Here is a 23,415-nt window from a genome sequence, read left to right on the forward strand (position 1 = left end):
AAACTTTTATTTGCACAGAAATGACCAAGAGCCATGAATCCAAGCTCAGCAGCAGTACAGAGGGCACCTGGGATGGGGGGAGGACAAATGAGGGGCTAGGACAGGGAGATGGAGCAGATTTGAACATCAGACCCCAGGAGAAGCAAAAGCAGGTTCAGTTTGCCTAGGCTTCTGGTGTGGGGCTACCATGCCGCAGCAGGGGTCAGGGCAGGGCCACAGTGATAGGTGGCAGGAGGGCCCATTGGTCAGTCTTTGGAGGTTCCTCCGGCTATCTGACCCCAGGTTTGCATGCTGTAACTCCATCCCAACTCTCAGTTGGTCTTCTCAGGTTCCTGGGGACTTGGGCTTCTCCACCTCCTGCCTCTTGGTCTCCCCTAAGGTTCTGGCCCGATAGCTCTCCTGGGACCACACAGCCAGCCTCCTGCCAGAGGGGGCCTGGGGGTTGGGTCAGAGTAATGTGATCTCGCTGGGGGGCAGCGTGAGCTGCTTCTCGCGGGCACTGAGCAGGTTCTCCACATGTACGGCCACCACTCGACACAGCTCCAGGCCCTGCAGGACAGACGTGAGTCAGCACTCCCCAGCTCTCCCGTGGCTGGGAGAGAGGTGGAGGCCAGACTCTCCCAGTACTGGGGCCCCACCCTCATCCCCACCTCCTCAGGGCCCCAGGAAAAGCTCTGGCAGCTGGAAAGGAATTCTGAGCTGCAGGTGGGAAGGGATGAGCCAGGTGGAGACCCATGCATTCACCAGCTCTGCTGCATGTAACCTGGGCCACTTATTGCACCTCCATCACCCTCAGCGGCCTTGCCCCTGGGGCCTCGGTTTCCCAGGGCCTGCCTCACAGGGCCATCGTGAGGATGACATGAGACTTCACGATATGTAAATCCTTCACATTTAAAAACTATTAGCCCTGTCAATAAATGAGCTGCCATGGTTAACACCTGGTACCCACGGCCTAGAATGAACTGGGCCCCAGCCTCAGGGCTCCCGTGGGCAGGGGGAGGGGGATGCTGCAACCAAGTGGAGAAGCCAGAAAGGCTGCCTCTTCCTCCTCCTCCTCCTCCATCCAGCCACTTCCTAAGCATCCACTACACGCTGGGCGCTGTGCTATGGACACCATGTGGACACAGCCTGGCCCTCTTGGGGCTCACGTTCTAATGGGGAGATGGACAACCTGAGAACCAATAATAAAGTGACTTCCAAGCCATATGAGACCTACTGAGGCAGAGAGAGTGAATTATCAGGAGGATCAGGGGAGGCTTCTAGGAGGTGATGTTTGTGCTGAAACTGGAATAAAGGGAGGGAAACAGCCCTGTGATACAGGGGGAGCGTGTCCCAGGCAGAGGGTACAGCGAGTGCAATGGGAGGGTGTTCTGGGGCAGGGAGGGGACAAGGGGTCAGGGGAGCTGAGATCACAGAGGTAAAAAGAGGAGGGGGTAGGGACGAGAAGGACTGCTGGGTTGGGGCCCAAGGGCCTGCGAGGGTTGGAGGTGAGCGCAGAGGCCTATTGGCCTCCAAGAATGACACTGAGGGAGAGAGAAATAGGAGGCTGTCTCGCAGAGCAGCTGTGGAAGCCTTAGGGCAGAGGGGTCCTGGGGGGAGGGCCCGGCCTTGCACCAGTTAAGAGGTCGTCCAGGGGAGGGGGCTCCATAAAGGGCCCAGAAAGCAACAGATGGGCAGGTCCGAAGAGGTGGGGTCTCTGGGGGAGTCCAGGAAACAGGCTGAGTCCAGGTGAGGCCAGGATCAGGGTGACCTCAGCGGGAACGGGACTAGGGGGTGGTGGGAAGCAGACTGATCCCCAGTCACAGGCTCCCCAAGGAGCATGGCAGGGGTGGTGGGGGATGGCAAGGGGTCATGCTCTGGCCTTGACCCTCAGGGGCAGGGCTAGGGTGGTGGGAGCCCCTGTCTCGTGCCCTGGAAAGCAGCCCAACTAATGCAGGCCCTGGCTTGGGGTGGGGGAGTTCTGGGCCCACATCTTGAGGGGTGCAGTGGGCTGGCAAGGACAGACAGGTGGGCCGAGCCCCATTCAGCCCCTTCTCTGGACCTCAGCCCCCTCTCCAGCAGGTGAGAACACTGGTCTGGCCCTACCCTGGGGGCTATGGGACGTGGAACTGGCTGACATAGAGGACTTGGCTTTTGAGGAGCACCCACGGGTGCTGCAAAGGGAGAAGGCCCAGGACAGGGAAACCCCACTCTCCATCTGTCAAGCCCCGGCCCCAAAGTCCAGCCTCCAAGCCTTAGCCCAGGTGAACTGCCCATGTCCCTGCCCTCCTAGCAACCTTCTATGGCTCCCAAGTGCCCTCGGGAGGAGGGCCCAGGTTCTCAGCTTTATATTCAAGTACCGTTAGGACGTCCCCATTTCCCATCGAACACCTTATTCTTCTGCAAACAATCTGGGCCCTCATTTCCAGGATCACATCATCAAGATGCCTCTCCAAGACCACCTTGAGACCGGCAGGTCTGTGTAGTATGGGCTTAGCTCTGTCCCCTGCGCTGGGCTGGATGCTCCCCAGAACTTGGCTGGGCCGAGGAGAGCCTAGTGTGCAGAATTCGGGAGTCGGGGGCTGGGCAACCCCCCGGGGGCCCACCTGCTCCAGCTGCAGCTGCACAGTGTGCTGGGCAGTGACGTCCCCGAGTGCGACCTCCACATAGGGGCAGCTGGAGCCGGCTGTGGGCCGCTGGGTCCGCGTCGACTGGATCTCCTTCAGGGGGAACTTCACCATCAGCTCCTGGAGGGGATGGGGAGCAGACGGGCTTGGGGGTGGGACAGTCTCACCTACTGGTACCCCTGCCCTAAAGGACAGATACGCAGGGGGCACGATACCCCGGTTCAAGTACTCGTCCCCCAGTGACTGGCTGTGTGACCCAGGGCAAGCAGCTTTACCTCTCTGGACCTCAGCGTCTCACCCGTGACATTACTTCAACAATGACGCACACGTGTGCAGCATGCCAGGCACCCCTCTAAATGCTTGAGCTCCAGGTAATGCCGGTGTACCCTGACCTTCCCACCCACCCCTCTGGCCAGGAGCGTTCTTTCTGGCCCCAGGAGCTAATGCAGAGCTTCCCCAGCTCACCCCAGGAGAAGCCAGAGCGATGAGAGCCAGCGGCCCCTTGTGACAGATGGACACAGCAGACAGACACCCCAGCATTCCCGCCCACAGAACAGGGCGTCCTCTGAGACTGGTGCTCCCCGCTGGACTGAGTCCCCGTGCCCACAGTGGGAACCTAAATGCTCTCACAGGCCCCACCCCGGCTGTGTCCCCCAGGCTGTGACCTCCTCCTGGTCTCCCTTCCTCGCTCCACTGTTTCCACACAAGCCACTTGCCCTGGAGCCCTCATGCCAAGGTCCAATCCCTGAGGAAGAACTAAGAATGGGGGTAGCAGGTCCCTTTTGGTCTGGACTGCATTGTGTCCCCAAATCCTGACCCACCCCCTCAGAACCTGGAGACAAGTCTTTGAAGAGGGGAGTCAGGCTATGGTGGGCTCCCATCCCACCGGTCCTTATAAGAGGACCTTGGGATTCACGGACCCCAGAGAAAGGGCCATATGAGGGCTCAGCCAGGATGGCCATCTACAAGCAAGGAGGGAGGCCTCAGAGGAAGCCAACCCTGCTGGCACCTTGATCTTGGTCATCCGGCCTCCAGACCCATGGAAATGGTTTCTTGGCTGAGGCTCCAGTAGAGCCACACAGGCTTTTCGGGTCGGTGTGCTTCACCTGTTTCGCCAGGACAACAGCCTGCATCATCGTCCCAGGTGAGGAAGAAGGGGGCGGAGCCTCGCCCAAGGTCACGCAGGTGTGAGCAGTGGAGCTGGACGTCCCTGGGGGGCGGGGCGGGGCGGGGCTGAGCCACTCACGTGGGTCTCAGTGCTGAGGAAGTTGAGGCCGTTCTGGTTGACAGCGAGGACGCAGGGGGCTGGCACAGCCGCGGTGCTACAGCTCTGGACCAGGAAGAAGGAGGAGCCGAACATGGGCGAGGCGCTGAGGAGGCCTGGGGGTGGTAGTCAGGCGACCAGGGCTCATCAGTGCATTAGCCCACCCCTCCCTCCACAGCCCATCCAGCACAGGAGCCCCCAGCCCGGTGCTCCTCCTGCCAGTGCTGCCGCCCCCCCTGGACCTCCCTCCATCCCCGCTGGGCCCCCCAGCCTAGGCGGGGCCTTGGAAGGCCTTTAGAAACCTGACACCAAAGATACTTTTGTACAAAGGAAAAGGCCTCCTCGCCACCCTCCTCAGCCAGGCCCCCACGACTCCCTCCCCAGCCCGACTCCTTCTCACCCAGAAACTGGGCACGGGCCTGGTGGGGGCTGAGCGCCTGCACCTGCTGCCGGTGCTGGCCAAGCAGGCGGAGCCACGTCGAGCTGGCCTCGGTGCGGTACAGCTGGGCCGGAATGTACCCCTGGGCCTCCCGCCTGGCAGGCAGGGAAAAGCCGGCTGACCATCAGGGGTTCCACCAAACCTCCTTACGGCTGAACGCTGGGGGAACGCGGACGACAGGGTGGGGACAGACGGTGGCACAAGCGGGGCTGGGCACACAGCACGCGCTCAGTAACCGCTGGCCAACACCAGCAGGCTCCTTGTTTGCTGACAAGGGAACGCAGGCTCTGAGGAGTTCACCAGCTCATCCAAGGTCATACAGTGACCCCACATGGGTTCGTCCTTTGTAGCCCCCACCCCCTGGGGAATAGCCCAGGTCAGAGGGGTGGGAAGGGAGCACAGGGTGGGGGAAACATCAGGGCAGCAAAGCAACCCCTAGCAATGGTCAGCAGAGCAGAGCAGTGGGCTCCAGATGGCCCCCAGGACCCTCAACTCCCACCTGTCCAGGCCTCCCCTGACCATATGCTGGCTGCCCTAAGGCAGCCCTGGCCTCAGGACATCTGGAAAATACCAACAAGTACCAGTCTGGGCTGCACACTGGGGAAGGGAGGGACGTCAGGGGAACCCCTAAAAGACTCTCTGGGCTACATCTTTCCTTCTCTGCACTGCTGGGTAAGAGCCTGGCCCCTGGACCCAGCCTCCCCAGGTCTGAATCCTGGTTGCCCCAGCCTAGGGAAGCCATATCCTGTCTCTGGGGCTCAGTTTGCTCATCTGCAAGAGGGGACATTAGAGTGCAGTTTGGGGCATCTGCCGAGGCGACATGTGCAGATGCCACAGAAAGAGTAAGGGCGCCACAGCTGTCTCCATCCCGGCCTGGGTGACACCTGTATGTGCTTCCTCCACTTTCCCTTACATCATAGCATCAGAAGGGTGTAAGTGTTGCACCCTTACAGTGGGGCAAACCCTGTCCACACACTGCCTTTCTTACAGTTATTCACAGCTGCTGCTAAGTCACTTCAGTCGTGTCCGACTCTGTGCGATCCCATAGATGGCAGCCCACCAGGCTCCTCTGTCCCTGGGATTCTCCAGGCAAGAATACTGGAGTGGGTTGCCATTTCCTTCTCCAATGCATGAAAGTGAAAAGTGAAAGTGAAGTCACTCAGTTGTGCCCGACTCTTAGCGACCCCATGGACTGCAGCCTACCAGGCTCCTCTGTCCCTGGTATTTTCCAGGCAAGAGTACTGGAGTGGGGTGCCATTGCCTTCTCCAGTTATTCACAGCAGGGGCTCTCAAAGTGTGGTTGAGGGGCTGGGAGGGCAAAGTCACTTCCGTAACAATCTGAGCGGTCATCTGCTTCCCCCTCGTTCTCTCACAAGTGCAGGTGCAGAGGCCGCATGACCTGTGCGGTCACAACAGACTGACCGAGAAGCAGGGATGGGCATCCAGCTGTCAGCTATTAAGCCAGATGGTACAGAGATTTGCAAAGGGTAAAGCAGTACAGCTGCTCTCACTGGAGCTCTTGGGAAAATACACTTGTGTTTTCATGACTTATTTATATTAACACGTAATGTTACCTTACACTATTTTTTTTTTTATTATTATTATTTTTTTTTTCCCAGTGGGTTTTGTCATACATTGATATGAATCTACCTTACACTATTTGTATTATAATTATCATATGTCCACATTTATCTTAACATTAATATGTAGTGTCCTTGTTTTTCATTAATAAATCAGTATTTTAAGTTCTTTCTGTTTTCATTTCAAATAGTGTAAATATATCGATAGATACGACCCACAGACACAGAAGCTCTTTGGGGCCCGAGTTTCAAGAGGAGAAAGATGGAGAGTGTAGGGACAACCGAAGTCCCATCACTTCGAGAACATCAGTTTAAAGGCCACCTGACACCCCACAATTTAAGGAATCCTCTGCTGTTGGGAGATTGTCGATGCCATCACAGTGGACATTCCTGTGGCCAACGCTCTCTGCAGGGCCATGTGTACTTCCTGGGCCACAGTTTGTGTATCCTGAATGCATTTTATCATTTGTTTTCTCTGAGCTATTAATACCAGTTGGAAGTGACCTGTCCTGCTGGGAGGCAGGGTCCTAGATGGACGGGCTGGGCTGAGGGGGGGGTGGGCAGCTCAGGGGTGGGGCAGGGGTGGGTGTGTGCTCACGCGCTGGGCAGGTAGAAGTGGTCCTTGGCCCGGTGCTGCAGCGCAGCCAGCTTGGACACCTGCTGCAGCTGCTGCTCGCTGGGCTGGCCAGCCGGCACGGTGCTGAAAAGGCCCTTCAGGTAGTCAGGCAGCACCTACAGGGGCGGGAAGAATGTAGGTGAGGGGCTGCAGGAGGCCAGGCGCCAGACACACAACCGGGGAGGTCTGGACACAGATGCTGAGCCATGCCAGGGTCTCGCTTCTGGGCGGGGGGTGGCGGTCACTTTCCTGGGCTTTGGGGAGCAGTGACAGAAGCACCTGGATGATGAGCGGGGAGGACCGTGGCTTGGAAGCCACAGGAACTGGGGAAGCGCTGGCCCCTGCTCTGCAGAGTGCAGGACCCAGGGGTCATGTTTCCACAAGTCCCGGGGTGCTGCTGGCTGGCCCACAGGCACAAGAGCCCACTGACAGGCCTTGGACACAGAATGGCCACAGCTGGGCCCAAAGGGGCCCCAGCTTCTGAGAAGCACACTGTCTCTACCCAGCGCGTCTGCAAGGGTCCGCACACGAGGGAGACCCCGACTTTGTCAGGACCACCACCCTGACTGAGATGACCTAGTCCAAAAGGGGAGTGACAGCACCCTAATGTGAAAAGGCCGGGCAAAGCTTCATAGCAAGGGACTTCCCTGCTGGTCTACTGTTTAAGAATCTGCCTTCCAAATCGGGAGACACAGGTTCAATCCCTGGTCGGGGAGTTAAGATCCCACATGCCTCATGAGAACTAAGCCTGCAGGCTGAAACTAAGACCCGACATAGTCAAATAAATAAATATTAAAAAACAAAAAACAATGCTACTGAGCACGGGACAGGTGAGGCACTCAGCGCTGGAGGAGAGCAGGAGGAAAGAGGTCAGAACGGCCTGAAAACGTGTTGTCTGAGCAGCTGGCTGGAGGGGCCTGGACCAGCAGCGACACAGGAAGAGCGGGCTGGCCCGGGTGACAGAGGCCTGCGAATTAGGAAGTGAGGGTGACACCGACACGCCCACATGGGGACCAGAGGCCTCAGGGCTGGAATCATGAAGGCCTCAGATGCCAAGCCCGGGGCAGCCCAGAGGTTCCGGAGCCTCAGAGCGGCCACACGTGCAGACCTGGTTGTAGTGCATGGTCACGTAGAGCTCGTTGTCGAATTTGAGCGGCTGGTCCCAGAGCACACGCCGGAACCACAGTGCATAGCCGCCGTCCACCTGCGCCATCTCCGAGGCCACGTCCAGGATGTAGGCGCGCCGGCTGAGCGGACACACGTGCTGGCCTGCAGGGAGCGGGGGCAGACGTGGTGAGCCCCCTCTCTGCTAGGGGGCACGGCATCCTTGGTGAACAGGATGGGGGGCCCTGATTTGTCGAAGTTGTGCCCCCAGGTGGGAATAATGCCGACTCAAAGCTCAGCTCACCTGGGCCTAGGGAGGTGCCCCACCCAGGTGCTGCTCAGAGAACACCCACCCTCTCTCCCCTCTGCAGAGGAGGCTGCACCCAGAGAAGCACAAGAGGCCTCAGGTCCTGTGGGCACCTTTCTGTAGGACTCCTATGGGGAGATCCCTGCTGGGCTCCTGGGGGTGAGGGGAAGATGGGGGTCTGGCACTGAGTGGGTCTCGGCCTCAAGTTTTTATTTCTTGAAGTGACATTTCTGTTCCCTGTCCCACACCTTTGAAAAATTTCACTGAAAAGAGGGGTGTGGCATGATGATAAAGTTCCGGCTCTGACCTTGGGCAAGTCCCTTGGGCTCCGTGGCAGGCTGAGAAACAGCCTGACCTCAAAATGCTCCCCTCCTAATCCCCACCTGCTGTGAATGCACATCTTCATGGAGAGGAGACATGGAGTGTGATTAAGGGTCTTGAGAGGGGAGATAATCACAGGGACCCAAGTGGACCCAGCATAGTCTCGAGGGGCCTATGAGAAGGAGGCAGGAGGGTCACAGGAAGAGATTGGAAGAGGCTACACTGCGAGCTTTGAAGATGGAGGAAGGGGCCGTGAGCCAAGGGACTTGGGTGCCTCCAGAAGCTGGAAAAAGGAAGAAACAGGCTCTTAGAGTCTCAGAAGGACTCGGCATTCTGACTTGCAGAACCATAAGGTCATACACATGTGCTATTTGAAGTCACCGAGAGATTTGTTATGGCAGCAACAAGAGACTAACACAGGCTCCCTGGGCCTTGGTTTTCCCATCTGTAAATGGGAAGGACAACACATTTCATTTTATGGGGTCCTGGTGGGATCGTTTATAGGATTAAGTGCTTTCAGCTGTCACCCCTGCTTTGTGAACTTCCTTACTAAGATTATTTTGTTACTGCCTTCTCCACCCCGTGTTGTGCTGGACTCAGGCAGGGCTGAGGACGTGTGGTTCAGAGCTGAGCAGCCCGAGAGCCAGCTGGAGTTGGGTGGTACTGACCGGCTGGTGGCAGAAGCTCAGCCATGGCCCAGAGCAGGTGGGCTGCAGGGGGAAAGGGTTTGGCCTCATGGAGAAGGGCCAGGTGAGGCCGAGGGTGGGGCTCTCTCGGCTGCTATGAGGACAGTGGAGGCAGGAAAAAGTATTTGCACGTGTGGGTTTCAGGAGCCACATCCTGTTAAGTCCTGCCCTCCCAGAGGGCAGGGCCTACTGAGTACCCTGGGGCGCAGATGGAGGCCTGGGGGAGCCCTGTCTTCTGCCATCTCTCGGCCTGACAGACCAGATGAGCTCACACAGATCGAAGTGGGGTGGCGGGAGGGAGATGCAGGGCTGGGGGTGCTCCGTGCAGAGGCTCCTCCACCCGGGCGGGGGGCTTCCTGGAGGAAGCAGCATCTAATCGGGACCTCACAGTCGGGATGGGGGTTGTGGGCCCAGACTGCCTCATCCTCTGGCTGCTCACCTCGGTTGGTGACAACAAAGATGACATACTCGTCAAAGGCCTCAGGGCGGGTCAGAGCCATCTCAGCGCAAAGCTCTTCCACTACGTCCAGGGCCACCTGTGGATGGGGGAAGTGAGAGGCTGGGCCAGCCAGGTGACCTCTGCCCTGAGCCCGCCCTGGCACCACTGCAGAGGCAAGGTTCCCCGCACCCTGGGTCAGCCCCACACAGGGAAGGACGCAGCTTCTGGAGTTGTGGGTCCTGAGTCGGCCCATCTCTCATTTGCAGCCTGACTCTGAGCTGAAAGCCACCCACCTCCCTTAGGCTCGGGCTTGGGCTGCAACAGAGAGCTAAGTCCTGCCTCATGGGGGAGGTAGGGGGTGGCTCAGCACCCTTGGGGTCCCGCCCCCCAGACACCCCCTCACTCACAGTGCATGTCTTGATCTTAAGGTGGCGCTCCAGGCCCCCAGGGAGAAGAAAGAGCTGCCTCTTGGAACTGCGGCCAGCCTGGGGGAGGGTGCGGAGAGAGGAGAGGCTGGGATCTCACCAGGGTCTAACCTAGCCCCAGTCCCCTCCATGGGCATGCCTGGGCCGGGACAGGGGTCTCTGGGTAGGCCGTCCCCCTCCCCAAGTCCCACCTACGCTCACCAACATGGCCCGCAGCTCCATGCTGCCCGGGAGCTCCAGGCGGCCGCCGAAGCGCAGCGTCTTTTTCAGGTTCTGCTCACAGGCCTTGGCGATCCCTGCAGAGACAAGGGTCAGAGGGGCCGGGGCACGGCAGAAGAGCTCCTCTGGCCCCAGCCCCAAGCCCCCTGTGGGGAGTGCTGCTCTCCCTCCAGAGGCCACAGAGACCATTCAGAGGGCAGTGACTGACCCAAGGTTAAGAGCCAGAGTACAAGAGCTGGATTCGAACCCACATCCCATCGGAGGCCCGCACACCTCGGTTATCCATGAGCCCCCGGAGACAGCTGGTGCTGGGGGCTCGTCCCCGGCGGCTGTGCCGAGTCCCCATGCAAGAGACCCCATCGTCTGCTTCTCCATTTCTCTGGTTAAGCAGTGCCCTCGCCCCGCTCTGGGGAGGGGCCAAGTCAAGAGTTTGGGGGCACATTCAACCCCCTTCCCTGGAGCTGATGCAGGGGTGTTTGTTGATTGACTCAAAGAGGAGGCTTCAGAGGCAGAGAGGGTGAGGTCTCATATCTCCTCCATGGCGCCACGGTAACCACAGGGGCCCTGACCTCTCTCCTAGGGGGACCCAGGGGTTCCTCTGGAAGCTAGACTTTGGGTGAGGCTGAGGAGCAGCCCCTTTCCTCTAAATTCCATGGAGAAAAGGCCAAGACCCTGCCACCAGCCTTGGCGCCCTCTCAAGACCCTTGTTGATTCTGAAAGACCAGAGAAAGGGCCACGCCGCCTCCTCCTCCTCTTCCACATGCCACACATCATCTCCGGTCTTTATGCCTGCTACTCAGCTCATCTAGAAATCCCTCCTCTGTGCTCACTACCCAGAGCAATACTTCCTCCGGGAAGCCATCCCTGATATGCCATCCTCCCCGTCATATCAGACAACCCATGGCATCAGCCCCTGTGGGACCTCTGCCAACATTTGGGGACAGGATTGATATTAATAAGCACTGCCTGGGCAAGAAGGGCTAGGCCCTCCTGCTGGCTGCCCAGCCAGTCGTTGTATGGTGCAGACAAGCCCCTGGCCCTGGGTCCCCACTTGCTCGCCCCTCACCCTGGAAGGACAGGCCCGGGGTCCGGCTCACGTCTTGGAGGAAGTGGGTGAGGTGCGGCTGGAGGACCTCAGAGCAGCTGTGGTAGGCGGCCACGATGTACAGCAGCCTCCAGCCTCGCTGGCAGCTGTCCCTGCGAGCACACACGGGCTCCATCGCAGTGGCCACTGCTCTGCAGCCACACCAGGAGTCTCCCCACCCGCCAGGCTCGTCTCCTGAGGATGCCCCCTGCCCCTGCCCAGTGAGAGCAGGGCCAGTGGGCACAGAGTCACACCAAAGGTGCATTCTGTTGGGAATTCTGGGTGGGAGGGAGGGTGGGAGGGAAGGGAGGGGGTGAAACCCCTGACATACCCAATGTGCACAGAGAACAAGTCTGCCTGAGGGGGGCATCTCTCTGGGCAATGGTCCCTGAAGGGGGGCCAGGGACCCTGTGCAGAGCTGGTGGCAAGTAAGACTGGGTGGGAGGGGCAGGAGGACACGCTGAGTGGTTCTGAAATTCCTGGGGGACACGAGCAGGTGGACAGGAGGGTGGCCCAGTGCTAACAAGAGCAGTACAGGCTTTGGGCCCCGCCATGTGCTAGTCATGTGCGAGACACAGACACTTACCTTTATGCTGCCCTGGCTCCAGGGTTTCACTTGTGGGAACCTCTGGTGTCCGGGGGCAGCACTTGGGCTTCCTTTGGGAAACCAACCACCCCTCCCCAGGTCCCTGTGGGTATGAGAGCCAGGGGACTTCCCAGGTGGCTCTAGCGGTAAAGAACCCGCCTGCCAGTACAATAGACATGAGTCGCAGGTTCAATCCCTGGGTCGGAAGATCCCCTGGAGGAGGGCATGGCAACCCACTCCAGTATTCTTGCCTGGAAAATCCCATGGACAGAGGAGCCTGGCGGGCTATACAGTCCATGGGGTCACAAAGAGTCAGACACGACTGACGTGACTTTAGCATGCACATATGTACCCATGAGAGCCAGGACTGGCCAGTTAGAACCCTGAAGCCCCTGGCTAAAGTGACTGGTTCATGTCAGTGGACATGAACTTGGGCAAACCCTGGGAGATGGTGAAGGACAGGGAAGCCTGACCTGCTGCAGTCCATGGGGTTGCAAAGAGTCAGACATGACTTGGCAACTGAACAACAATAAAAAATGGGAGCCAGGCTTGGCCAATTAGAGTTCATCCTCCCTCTGGCTGTGGTGATTGGTCTGGGAACAGGCACATGACCCAGGTCTAGCCAATCAGAGCTCTGTATCCTCCAGCCACTGTGGTTGGCTCAGGGATGCCCATGGGACCAAGACAGGCCAATAAGGCTGGATTTGGGGATTTTTGCTACAAATATTGAATCAGTCTTTCTTTGCCTGGGATTGATTGCTGAGCTGGGGAATGCCCCCCCAGAGCTATCATCTTGCCAGTCTATAAGATATATTGCTTGGGAGTAATATCAACACATAGAAAAGCAGGTCCAGGGTACAGAGAAAGACTGCTTCCTGATGACACCTAGATCCAGCTATGCCTAAAGTCCTCAGTTAGACTTTTCAGTTACCTGAACCCTCTTTTGCTTAAACCCGACTGAACTGGGTTCCTGTCACTTGCAACCAAGAACCTGGACTCACCCATTATCAGTGCATTTGACAGATAAGGAGACTGAAGCTCAGAGACCAGAAAGGGCTTGTCCCAAACCGAGCAATTTCAAACATATGTGCTCTGTCTCTGGCATGAGGGGAGGACGAGGCGAGGAGAGAGTCGGGAGGGCAGAGGCTGGGAGACGGGAGGCTGACCTGGCCCCTCCAGCGCAGGAAATGGTGGGGAGGGGAGGACACTCACTGCTTGGTGCTGGTGTTGTCTGTGATCTGCTTCACGACCTGGCAGTAACACTCGTCCCGCATGACCTCATGGTCCCTGCACAGCTGTGGGAGGGCGGGCCAGGTCACAGGTCACATGCCCACAGGAACACAGTGGGCTCCTGAAGACATGCCTGGCGTCCCCTCCCCAGAACCCTCCCCACCAGCGGGATGCACTCCTCGTTGGGCCACATGGTTCCCACCCCAAAGGCTGCAGCCCCGGCTGACAGATGGGCAGGCAAGGGAGCTCCTGTAGGGGCTGGACTGACCTTCAGGAGGGTGCATAGCACGTCCAGTTCACTCTGGCCCTTCAGCGGGGCATCCCCCATGAATCGCATCACAGCTGCAGGAAACACTGTCCCACTCAGCCACTGGCCTCCCAGCTGCCCGCCCACCAGGAACCCCGGGTTGGACCCCTCCCCCAGAGGCTATGGCCAGGGCAGGTAGGGGGAAGGGGGCTCCTCCTCTCCTCCCACATCTGAGGGAAGGGGTGGTGGTCACCAGGGGTCACAGTGCGGTATCCCTCCTTGCCCGGGGCCCTGGCCGCTGTCCCATCCCCACACCTAGAAACATGTCTGTGGCCATCTTGTTGAGGCTGCTGTCACTGAGCTCAATGAGGGAGTCCTGGAGTGGGGTCTGTGGGGAGAGGAATTGGGTCATGGCAGGAGAAAAGGAGAGGGGAGGAGAGGGGGAGGGGAGGAAAGGGGAGGGGGAGGGTCCTATCTTAACAACAGAAGGGTCCACACCACAGAAGGTGGCGGGTGGACCCTTGAGAAGATGAGACACTTCCTTTCGGAGGAACCCAGGACTTTGGGGGGTACCCAGTGGCGGCGGTCCCACTGAGGACAAGGCTGTTTGGCCCATGGACCTGGGATGCACTCTTGTATGGCCATTTCAGAGGGACCTGGGGCTGGGCACCTTCGTAAAGCAAAGCATGTCCTCCAAGGTTCTGGACTCCCGACCCTCCTTGGATTTCAGCCTGAGGCCATCCCTGCAAGGGGAAGTGGATGCTACTGATCAGTCTTGCCTCTGAGACAGCCTCTCCCACACGAGGTGTGCTGGACCCAGCGTCAGCCCACCTGGCAGCAAGGCCCCTGAGGCAGAGGCTGCAGACAAGCCTGCCTCCCGGGGTTTCTCATTCCCTCCCAGATCTGAGGCCTCATGCTTGGGGGGCTGGGAAAGGCCCCACCCCAGAAGGACCCTCCTCAGGGCGGGCCACCACTCACTGGGGTCTCCTCTGAGGGTCTCGGAAGTACTTCTGGGCAAACTCGAGCATTGTGTATGGTGGAAGAGCCAGAACATCCTCCCCACGGTCCATGCAGCCAGCTCTGACTGGGGGGCCCTGCAAGAAGGCTGTCTGCTACTCCCACTGGTCAGAGCCCGCCCAACACCAGCCCAGGCTGACTGTGCACAGACCCTCTCCACCTGCCCCCACCCGCCTTGCCCCATGTGGCCTCACTGCTTCCCCGATGGCCTGGTCCAGCTGACCTTATCCCTCCCCCCTTTATCTCCCTCCACCCTAGCGAGCTCTGTGCCACCACAGGACCCGACCTGGTCCACTCACCAGGCCCTGCCCCGTTGAAAGTGGATTCACCATCTGGCCGCCTCAGGCTGGTCCTGCCCCATTGGCCTGGCCACTTAACTCTTCCACTGACCCCCATCCACCCTACCTGACTGGCCACACCTCCAGCCACCTCCGGTCACATCTGGCGGCTCACATCCCTCAGGTCACATGTCTGGCTGGCCCTACCAGGCTGCCCAGTCCCAGGATGGCCTGCCCTTGGTTGACCCCACTCCCCTCCACCTCGACAGTCAGGCCAACCCCACTGCTGTGTCCGCTCCTCTGACCAGCGCCGCGTTCTCACCTCCCTCCTGCGGCCCACCTCCCGTGCAGCGGCAGTGGAGGCCACGGCGGCGGCCACAGCGGCAGCGCGGCCCCGGCCTGGCTCGGCAGGCAGCTGTAGGAAGTCAGGGGCAGCCACGGGCTGCACCAGGTCAGAAGGGAAGCGGCCCACGCGGCCGTGGATGGTCCCAAACCGCCATCCTAGGGGCGGATAGGGTCTGAGCAGTGAGAGGGTCTCATCTGGGGAACAGGGGGGTACAGAGCCAGGGAGGGAGGTGTGCCATGGGGCCAGTTACGGAGGAGGACAGAAGGACACTGGCTCAGGGAAGGGGAGGCGGCCCCTCAGTGGCGGGCTGGAGTGGGGGTCTGCAGAGAGGAGAACGCAGCGCCTGTGGACCTTTGGGCCACGACACAGAGGCAGTAATGTCCACAGAAACCCGTCAGCCCGATGTGTGGACAGGGGCTGGGCTGCATGGCCGTCTTAACAGCTACAACCCGGCAAGACCCTTGGGGACCTCAGGACCCGCATCGCGCATCTGCTCTGTTTGGGGTTTCCAGGTCTGGCAGCTTGGGGAGCTGAACGGGGGTCCCAGGGTACCCACCGAAGTCAGGGCCCCGGCGCCGCAGCTCCTCCAGGTACACCACCTTCTTGCCGACCACACAGCCCGCACTGTAGCCTGCAAGCCAGGCCTGTGAGTACCCGCCGGGGAGGGCCCCGCCCCGCCACCCCCGTGCTCACACCCCGTCCCACCTTGGCACTGACCCAGTCGAGGCGGCTCCAGGGGCTGCAGGTGGATGATGTCGCCCTTGTGGAAGGCCAGCAGCGCAGGGTCCTCAGGCAGGAAGTTCCTCACAGCGACCACGTAGTCCGAGTCCTGCGTCAGCCAGGGGCTGGGTGAGAGCTGTGGGCCCATGCCCTCCTCCCAGAGGCCAGGGCCCATTCCCCTGCCCCGCACACAGGCTGTAAGAGCAGGGTCACAGGCATGACCCACCCCTACCCCTCCCACAGCCTCAGCGCTGAGGCCAGGTGCCAGGCCTGGGGACTGCCCAGTCTGGAGGAAGCGTGGGGCTGGATATGGTCACGGGGCGGTCAGTGATGGGCAGTGCAGCCCCTGCAGGAGGGGAGGAACGCGGCTGCTGCGGAGTCCAGAGGCCTAAGTGAAGGACCCTGGAGAGGCCGGCAGCAGGGGCACAGGCCCCAGGTTGGAAGGCAGAGCTCGAGCAAGAGCCTGCAGACACAGTCACAGACACACAGGTGCATCCACGCCTCCCAGGTGGGCGTGACTGGTACATTTGGGCCCTCAGCCTGCTGCAGGCATCTGCAGGAAGGCCCTGACCTTCTTCAGCTCCAGGATGAAGTCATCCACCAGGGTCTTGACCTGGTGAGCTCGGGCTGAGAAGAGAATGACCTTCTCACTGGCCAAGTTGAACTCCAGCATGTTCTGGGAGGGGATGGTCACAAACAGGATGTCCGCAAAGCTGGAGGAGGAGGAGGTGGCATGAGGCAGGACACCACGGCCAGAGGGACGCCCCCCACCACAGTCTGCACCTCTGGCCCCTGCCTGCCTCCCCTCCCCTCCTGCCCGCGGCTCCAGCGCCCTGCCCATCACTCTGTGAACCCACAACCTCCCAGCAGCCCCACACTTTGTCTTTTATTTATTTTTCTGCCTCTTGATCTGGGTAAAACCCCCCAAGATTTTACCCACAAATCTCTTTCACTAAGCAAATGCTCATTCTCTGGAAGGAAGGAGCCTGCACCTCATTGATGCCTGAGACTCCCCGTGCTGTGTGGCATAAGGGACTGTAGGCTGCTGGGAGGGAGGGGTCAGAGGATGCAGGAAGGTTTCACACTCAAGCATCTGCACTTGGCTGTTCACATATGGTAGCCCTGCCCTCAGTAGGCTCTGGGGTGGGACTTCGGGAGTGTCCAAGCTGGGGATGGGGTACTGGCTCCCAGCTCACCACTGCCTGGCTGTGTGACCTAAGACAAGCAACATCTCTCTCTGAGCCTGTTTCCTTGATTAAAGGGTTTGGCATAGAACCAGGCACTTGGTAGGTACAGTCATCCCTTGGTATCTGTGGGGGACTGGCTCCAGGACCCTTGGAGGGCAACCAAATCCATGGGTGCTCAAGTCCCTCCCCTAAGATGACCTGGTATTTACATATAACCTACACACATCCCATTTAGATTACTCTTAACACTTGAAGTGAAGTGGAGTGAAAGTCACTCAGTCGTGTCTGACTCTTTGTGACCCCATGGACTATAGTCCATGGAATTCTCCAGGCCGGAATACTGGAGTGGGTAGCTGTTCCCTTCTCCAGGGGATCTTCCCAACTCAGGGATCAAACCCAGATCTCCCACACTGCAGGCAGATTCTTTACCAGCTGAGCCACAGGGGAAGCCCAAGAATACTGGGGTGGGTAGCCTATCCTTCTCCAGGGGATCTCCCCAACCCAGAAATCAAACCAGGGTTTCCTGCATTGCAGGTGGGTTCTTTACCAACTGAGCTATCAGGGAATTCAGTGTAAACGCTGTATAGATAGTTATAAAAGCAAGATAGATGTTATGGGAATAGTTGCCAGTGAGTGAAAAATTTGTTTTGCTTTTTGGAACTTTCTGCAATTTTTTTTTCTGAGCATTTCCCATCCACCATTGGTTGAATCCGCAGATGTGAAGCCTGTGAACAGAGAGCCGACTGTACTCAGCCACCGGCCATTGAGCGAGTTGGTATGTGGAGGAAGTGCTGGTGCCAGCCCCCACCCAGAGTCCTGCCAGCCCCCGCCCCGCCCACACCCTGCGTCACCCCTCCCCCCGGCCTGCCGCTCACCTGTAGGTGCGCAGGACCTGCAGCTGCCCACTCGCCTCGTGGCTGCCCTTGACCACACGCAGGAGCTTGATGCCCGTGTGGGACACAGCCAGCATCTGCACCCCGGTGCCCACGCTGCCCTGGGGAGGGGACAAGGGGCACGTGAGGGTCTTACAGGCTCATTCCCGGAGCCCCTGGGCAGGCAGAGGGTGGGCAGGGGGACGGGCAGGGGGATCTTACAGTGGCAGGAAAGAGGCGGGAGAAGTAGACCTCCCAGCTGTCCCGGGCAGTGCTGACCACGGCCCGCTTCACGCTCTCTGTCACCAAGGGCTGCTGCGTGTCCAGCTGGTTCTGGGCTAAGGGACACGGGTCGGGTCAGGACCGGGGCCCGCTACCCTGCTGACCCGCAGTGCATGGAGGGGAGGCTGACCCTCAGCAAGGAGGTGTCAGACCACTGCGTTCCTAGCATCCATACTGGGAAATTGATATCCACAGACAGGACAGTGGGGACTGCAGCCGGGCCAGTATAGCCCAACCCAGACCTGCAGCCGGGCCCCGGGGAGAGGCCAGGAGCAGAGCAGAGAGGGTGGCAGGGGCTCCAACAGGCTGCCCCTCCCTCCCCACAGCCCGCAGTACCAAACAGGGCTTTCATCTGGAGCCGCTCCTCTGCGGAGATGCGCAGGCAGGCCTCGGACAGTGTGTCGTGCAGGACCTGCAGGAGGGGCATAAGGCGGGATGCTGTGGGGTGCCCTGAACCTGGAGCCCAGGCTGGACTGTGTCAGGATGACTGGGGATGGGGGGCTTTCCACGCAGTGAGGGCACCTTGTAAATCAGACCCCACTTCTGAGGACCCTCACCCGTCTCATCTCTACCTTCCCCAGGCCCTAGTCTCCTGATCCACACAGGGGATCTTGGGGTGGACCCTGGGCCCCATGAGCTCAGACCAGCCGTGAGCCTGCTTAGATGGGATGGGGGCTCTCCAAGCCCATCCACAGCAGGGGGTGCAGCAGACCAGCTCCCTGTCCTCACTGCTGGCAAGGACCCCAAACCCAAGTAGGAGGCTTGGCAGATGGCTGATCCACACGCCTGCTGGCCGTGCTGCCACTAGAGGCTGGGAGGCGAGACAGGCCCTCACCTGGCGGAACAGGAGGTCCAGCTGCACGGGGTGGCTGTGGTCGTCCTTGGGGTAGAACACCTGCAGCGCGGGGCTGCCATGAGGCTCCGCGCTCCTCATCAGCTGCGCTGTGACCCGCTCCCCTGCCCGTCAGGCCCTGCACCCCCTCCAGCCCTGGTAGGGCCCCAGCACCTCTTTGCGCAGGAAGATCTGCCAGGGGGCGTCCCGGTAGCCGTAGAAGTCGGGGTTTGGGAGGCGGTGCAGCTGTGTCTGCACGGGATCCTCAGGAGGCTCCAGCGACCGCGAGGGCAGTGCTGGGGAGGCAGGGCCCAGGGAGGGCGAGGTTGGAGCAGAGGGGCCTCCTCCTGCCTCGTGGGTAGACACACCTGATCACGCAGGCACATGGGCACACTCTCTCAGCCCTGCCTTCCTCCCACAGAGACCCAGCTCTGCAGTCCTAATGCAGTCGGGGTGGGGGTAGGGGCTGGGGGAACCCGGAGCGGCAGAGACCAGGCGCTGCCCGGAGGAAGGCCCTGGTAAGGTGGGCGAAACAGACAGTTCGGAAAGGACAGAGCTCTCGGTGCTGGAAGCTGGGGCAGAAATCAAATGGCGACCTGGGAAAATCTGGGGGCTGGTCTGTGAGGGGCCTATGATCTTGGCAGTCGGGCAGACCTCCCTGAGGAGGTGAGATTTGAGACTTCATGATGAGAAGGGGCCGGGCATGCAAGGATCTTCTGCGAAGAGCATTCTCAGCAGGGGGAACAGCAAGGATGAAGGCCCTGCGGCAGGACTGAATTCTGGCAAACCCAGAAACAGTGAGGAGCAGAGAGCCCCGGGGCAGGGAGCAGGAGGAGGTGAGGCTGGGGGTGGGCCACAGTGAAGAGCCTGGGGTTCATCCCAGGGGCTGCTGGAATGTCATTGGCGGGTGGATGGGAACTGACTGATCTGTTACGATCACTGTGGCCGCCATAAGGCAGGAGGTGCAGAGGTTACGACTCTAGCTGTGATGTCAGGAGGCCTGGGATTCTGTCCCTGGTCTGACACTTAAGAGCTGTGTGATCTTGAGTGAGTCACTTAACCTCTCTGTGTCTGTATTCTCATCTGTAATGTCTACGGGCACAGACAGTACTGTGTTGGAGGGTCTGAGTGAGGATTTACAGTGGGCCTGGCCTGAAATCAGTGCCATGAAAATGCTGATACAATTGCACAAACATCCACAGTGTGTCCACACAGGCCCAGGGACATGGACACACACACACACCACCACATCATGCAGACCAAGACTCCTGTGCTCACACTGACTAACTCCTGCATTCAGACACCTGCCCTCCGGCCTCTACCTCCCTCCTGGCCCTCACCTGGAGCGGGTCCCACGGATGGCCGCTGTGTGCTGGTCACTGGCTTCACCAAGGCCACGGCCTCTCTGGGGACCTGTCCCCACAAAGACGGCCCACCACAGTACACAGAGGCTCCCCCAGAGGCCCCCCTTTGTCTTCTGTTCTGCCTGGGCCCCACCAGCCCCAGCCCCTCACCTGGGTGCCAGGTGCTGCCGCTGGGGGGCCCATCTGCCCCCTCAGGATCGTCAGGGCCTCCTCATGGGGATCGGGCCGCTTTACAAACACCCTCCCGCCGTCCTTCCTGGGGAGCGGGACGCTGAGCCTCCTCTTCACAGCCACACAGTCCCACCCAGGAACTTCCTCTCCCCCCATCACTGTACATGATAACCCCGAGAGGACCAGAGACAGGCAGGGGGTCACACACAACTCCTAGAGAGCGGTCCTGGCCTCCTCTGCCCTGGGGGGGTGTCTCATCTGGACTACCTGGGTGAACAGATACTCCCTAAAGGCTGCTGGGCAGAGTGCGGTGAGCCCAGCAGACGGGCACACGGCGGGGGGTGGCGGGGGGCGGCAGCCACACAAGAAGGCCAGAGGGCTGGGTGGGTGGGCTGACCTGAGGGCCTCGGGCCGGCCCCCCCGGGGCAGCTGCTGGTGCTGCCTGACGATGTCCTTGATCTGCTGCGTGGGTTGTGGGAAGTGCTCCGAGTTGAGGGTCGAGGACCGGACCGGCTCCAGGCAGGGCGAGGCTGTGGCGGGGCATGGTATAGGGGACAGGTGAATCCACCCTCCCGTCCCATCTTGGGAAGCTCCTGTTGCAACAGGACACTCACTGCTTTCTGGAGAAGCCCAGCCCTGAGGCAGAATGGGGGCAGCCACGGGCTTGGTGGGAGGCCTCGGGGCCTTGGCCAGAGGGGCGGGGGCCGCAGGCTTCGGAGCAGAGCGCAGGAGCACGGGCTTGGCCGGGGGTCCAGTGCCTATGAACTTTGGCCGGGCCTCTGGCGCTAAGGGTTTCTGTAGAGAGCAAAGTGTGAGGAGGGCTTCCTAGGTCACATCAGTCTGCTCTCAGGAACCCCACGTTGGCCCAGGAGAGGCGCAAGGGGCTCCTGGTTCAGAGAGGTGCAGCGATGCCCTGGGTCAACATAGTACTCATGGGGGCCCAGGCTCACCTCTGGGGGAAAGGGTCTCGGGGTGGGACTCAGGGGCTGCTGCTGGAGCGCCATGGCCTGCAGGGTCATCTCCCGGGCCTGCAGAGAGTTGGGGTGAGTGGGTAGGCCCAGGCTTGGGCCCCACAAGGCCCCCCAGCAGGATACCCCAGTCCCCTGGCACTCACCAGCAGCACGGCCTGCTTGTGGATGAAGGCTTGCTGCAGGGCCAACGTGGAGGCGTCCAAGCCTGGAACTGGGGTGACCAGGTCAGGGGGCACAGATCCAGAGATGAGGGCGGTAGGGGTGGGAATTCCCTACCCTGCCTGCCCTGCCAGCTCACCCCCCAAGCCTGAGGCTGCCTCTCTTCTAGGGCTGAAGCTGCCCTGAGCGCCGCGGGGACCCGCTGAGCCCAACCCTGAACCCGACCTGGAGTAGGCACTGACTTGGCTTTGGCTTTGGCTCTGGGGGTCTCCTGGGGGGGCCTTCAGTGCTGCTGCTGCCATCTCCACCAGGCTGGCCTCCCCCTTTCATGCGGTAGGCAATGGCTGTTGGCTTCTCCAGGTCCTGGGGGGCAGATGGCTCAAGTGACTGCCCCAATGCCATGCTCCCCAGACTCCAAGGCAACGGGCACCTGACACCGCCACCACCTCCTCCCAGGGCCCCTCTCCAGCCACCCCAGGGCCCGGCTGCAAGAGGCTCCTGTGCACGCGCCCTGCTGTGGCCTTCAAAGGCCCCCTGCGTCCCTACCGCGTCCCCGTAGGACAGAACGGGGTCGAAGAGGCTGTCCAGGTAGCAGTCCAGCCCCTTGTGGGGCACAGCAGGCTCTCCAAGGCTGTCCGAGTCTGGTGGGGTTGGGAGAAAGTCAAGTTCTTTCCTCCTGCTGATCACCCCTCCCACCCCCAGGCTCCCTCCCCACCAGAGACAGCGGCCACTGCTGGTGGATCTTGGAGGGTCACTGTCCCTCTCTGAGGCTCAGTCTCCCCATTTGTACCATTCTCATTGTGGCTGCAGTACCCATCGGAGCCAGCCACGACAGGCATGAGCCCCTGGTGCTGGGGCCTGGTGGGTGCGTCATCGTCCGAGTCCCAGCTGTTCCCGAACACCCTGGGGGATGGGGCACACAGTAGCTGAGCCTCCTGGCAGACCCTCCTCTGTGCCCCGGAGTTCTCCCTTTGAAGGTAGGCCCCCTCCCTGAAGACCTCGAAGTTCAAGTTCAGCTCACAGCCACATGCAGGAGGGGGGCCTCAGGCTGGGAGAGACCACCTCTACCTGAGGCCTCCCCTGCAGGCCGGGGGCCCCTCCGCACCCACAAGGAAGTAGGCTTTCCGTCGAGGGAACTCCCTGAGCAGCTCAAGGTCTGACACCAGGTCCAGCACGTAGTCATGGCCGGCCAGCTCTGCCCACTGGACCCCGTTCTTCATGGCCACCGTCCAGCCTCGCCAGCCGTCAACCAGCCCCCTGGTAATAGCATGTGGAGGGATGGGAATGAGGGACGGTGCCAAGAGGTACCGCCCGGGGAGACCCTGGATGCGGTCTGGAGCGGACCCTCTGGGATTGGGGGACCTGGCCTCCTGCTCCCACCTCCTCCCTCCCGGGTGTGCAAGGGTGTGCTGGGCAGGGCATCCCAGGAGTCAACCTGTGCCTCAGAATGTCTCCGGCCACCTCCTCCCCTGTACTCCAGGAGTGCACCGGGCAGGAGAACTGGTCACCTGGGCAGCAATGAGTGTGGGGCTCAGCCCCAAGCATCTGCGGCCGGTCCTGCCACCTCCCCACTCTCGTCTTGGGCCCTGACTGTGCATCCTCACGGCCCTGCTCCCAGCCCCGGTCCAGGTCCTGCCCCCTCGCCCCCACTCTGACCTCTCTCCAGGCTGCTCACAGCAGGGCCACCCAGCTTCTCCTAACCCCAGGCTCTGCTGCCCCTCCATGGGAGGCAGGGGAGGGCAGCTCACCATTGAAGCAGCCCACATCCAGTGCCATGCCAGCCTTCTCCTGGGTGGCTGTCCACTCAAGTTGAGTCGGAGGGAAGGTGCGGGCAGCCCCAGAGACCATGGCCTGCATGAGGCGATGCTGACACACGGCCTGAAAGCCACCCCGCCCGTGATCAGACACAAACCTGGCAGGTAGGAATTGGAGCAAGGATGAGGCTAGCCAGATGTGGAGGAAACCCTGAGACTGGTCAGGGATACCCAGGCCAGCCCAGAGCTCCGAGGTTGGGCTGCCAATGATTAGAGCAGCTTGGAGCTCCCAGGCTAAGCTGAAAGCAT

General features: G+C 60.4%; 1 protein-coding gene across 1 annotated transcript in view; it reads right to left on the bottom strand.

Moving 5' to 3' along the window:
- The window catches only part of MYO15A (myosin XVA), a 46,881-nt gene continuing 23,466 nt past the window's right edge, over positions 1-23,415 (bottom strand). The window contains exons 30-65 of the mRNA XM_061141093.1: positions 23,101-23,264; positions 22,788-22,860; positions 22,421-22,609; positions 22,068-22,255; positions 21,899-21,993; positions 21,595-21,715; positions 21,337-21,404; positions 21,173-21,250; positions 20,837-21,017; positions 20,620-20,752; positions 20,202-20,307; positions 20,028-20,100; positions 18,862-18,983; positions 18,691-18,750; positions 18,192-18,267; positions 17,796-17,911; positions 17,577-17,695; positions 16,086-16,227; positions 15,512-15,623; positions 15,351-15,425; positions 14,771-14,949; positions 14,132-14,247; positions 13,824-13,896; positions 13,469-13,541; positions 13,175-13,248; positions 12,889-12,971; positions 11,073-11,203; positions 9,989-10,083; positions 9,770-9,847; positions 9,363-9,459; positions 7,614-7,774; positions 6,488-6,621; positions 4,271-4,404; positions 3,853-3,986; positions 2,586-2,726; positions 1-549 (exon numbers count right to left, since the gene is read on the bottom strand). Coding sequence (XP_060997076.1) covers positions 448-549; positions 2,586-2,726; positions 3,853-3,986; positions 4,271-4,404; positions 6,488-6,621; positions 7,614-7,774; positions 9,363-9,459; positions 9,770-9,847; positions 9,989-10,083; positions 11,073-11,203; positions 12,889-12,971; positions 13,175-13,248; positions 13,469-13,541; positions 13,824-13,896; positions 14,132-14,247; positions 14,771-14,949; positions 15,351-15,425; positions 15,512-15,623; positions 16,086-16,227; positions 17,577-17,695; positions 17,796-17,911; positions 18,192-18,267; positions 18,691-18,750; positions 18,862-18,983; positions 20,028-20,100; positions 20,202-20,307; positions 20,620-20,752; positions 20,837-21,017; positions 21,173-21,250; positions 21,337-21,404; positions 21,595-21,715; positions 21,899-21,993; positions 22,068-22,255; positions 22,421-22,609; positions 22,788-22,860; positions 23,101-23,264 — 4,096 coding nt within the window. The 3' untranslated portion in view covers positions 1-447. The remainder of the gene's footprint in view (positions 550-2,585; positions 2,727-3,852; positions 3,987-4,270; positions 4,405-6,487; positions 6,622-7,613; positions 7,775-9,362; positions 9,460-9,769; positions 9,848-9,988; positions 10,084-11,072; positions 11,204-12,888; positions 12,972-13,174; positions 13,249-13,468; positions 13,542-13,823; positions 13,897-14,131; positions 14,248-14,770; positions 14,950-15,350; positions 15,426-15,511; positions 15,624-16,085; positions 16,228-17,576; positions 17,696-17,795; positions 17,912-18,191; positions 18,268-18,690; positions 18,751-18,861; positions 18,984-20,027; positions 20,101-20,201; positions 20,308-20,619; positions 20,753-20,836; positions 21,018-21,172; positions 21,251-21,336; positions 21,405-21,594; positions 21,716-21,898; positions 21,994-22,067; positions 22,256-22,420; positions 22,610-22,787; positions 22,861-23,100; positions 23,265-23,415) is intronic.

The sequence above is a fragment of the Dama dama genome, chromosome 5 (assembly GCF_033118175.1).
Source record: "Dama dama isolate Ldn47 chromosome 5, ASM3311817v1, whole genome shotgun sequence".
In the NCBI taxonomy this organism is placed as follows: Eukaryota; Metazoa; Chordata; class Mammalia; order Artiodactyla; family Cervidae; genus Dama; species Dama dama.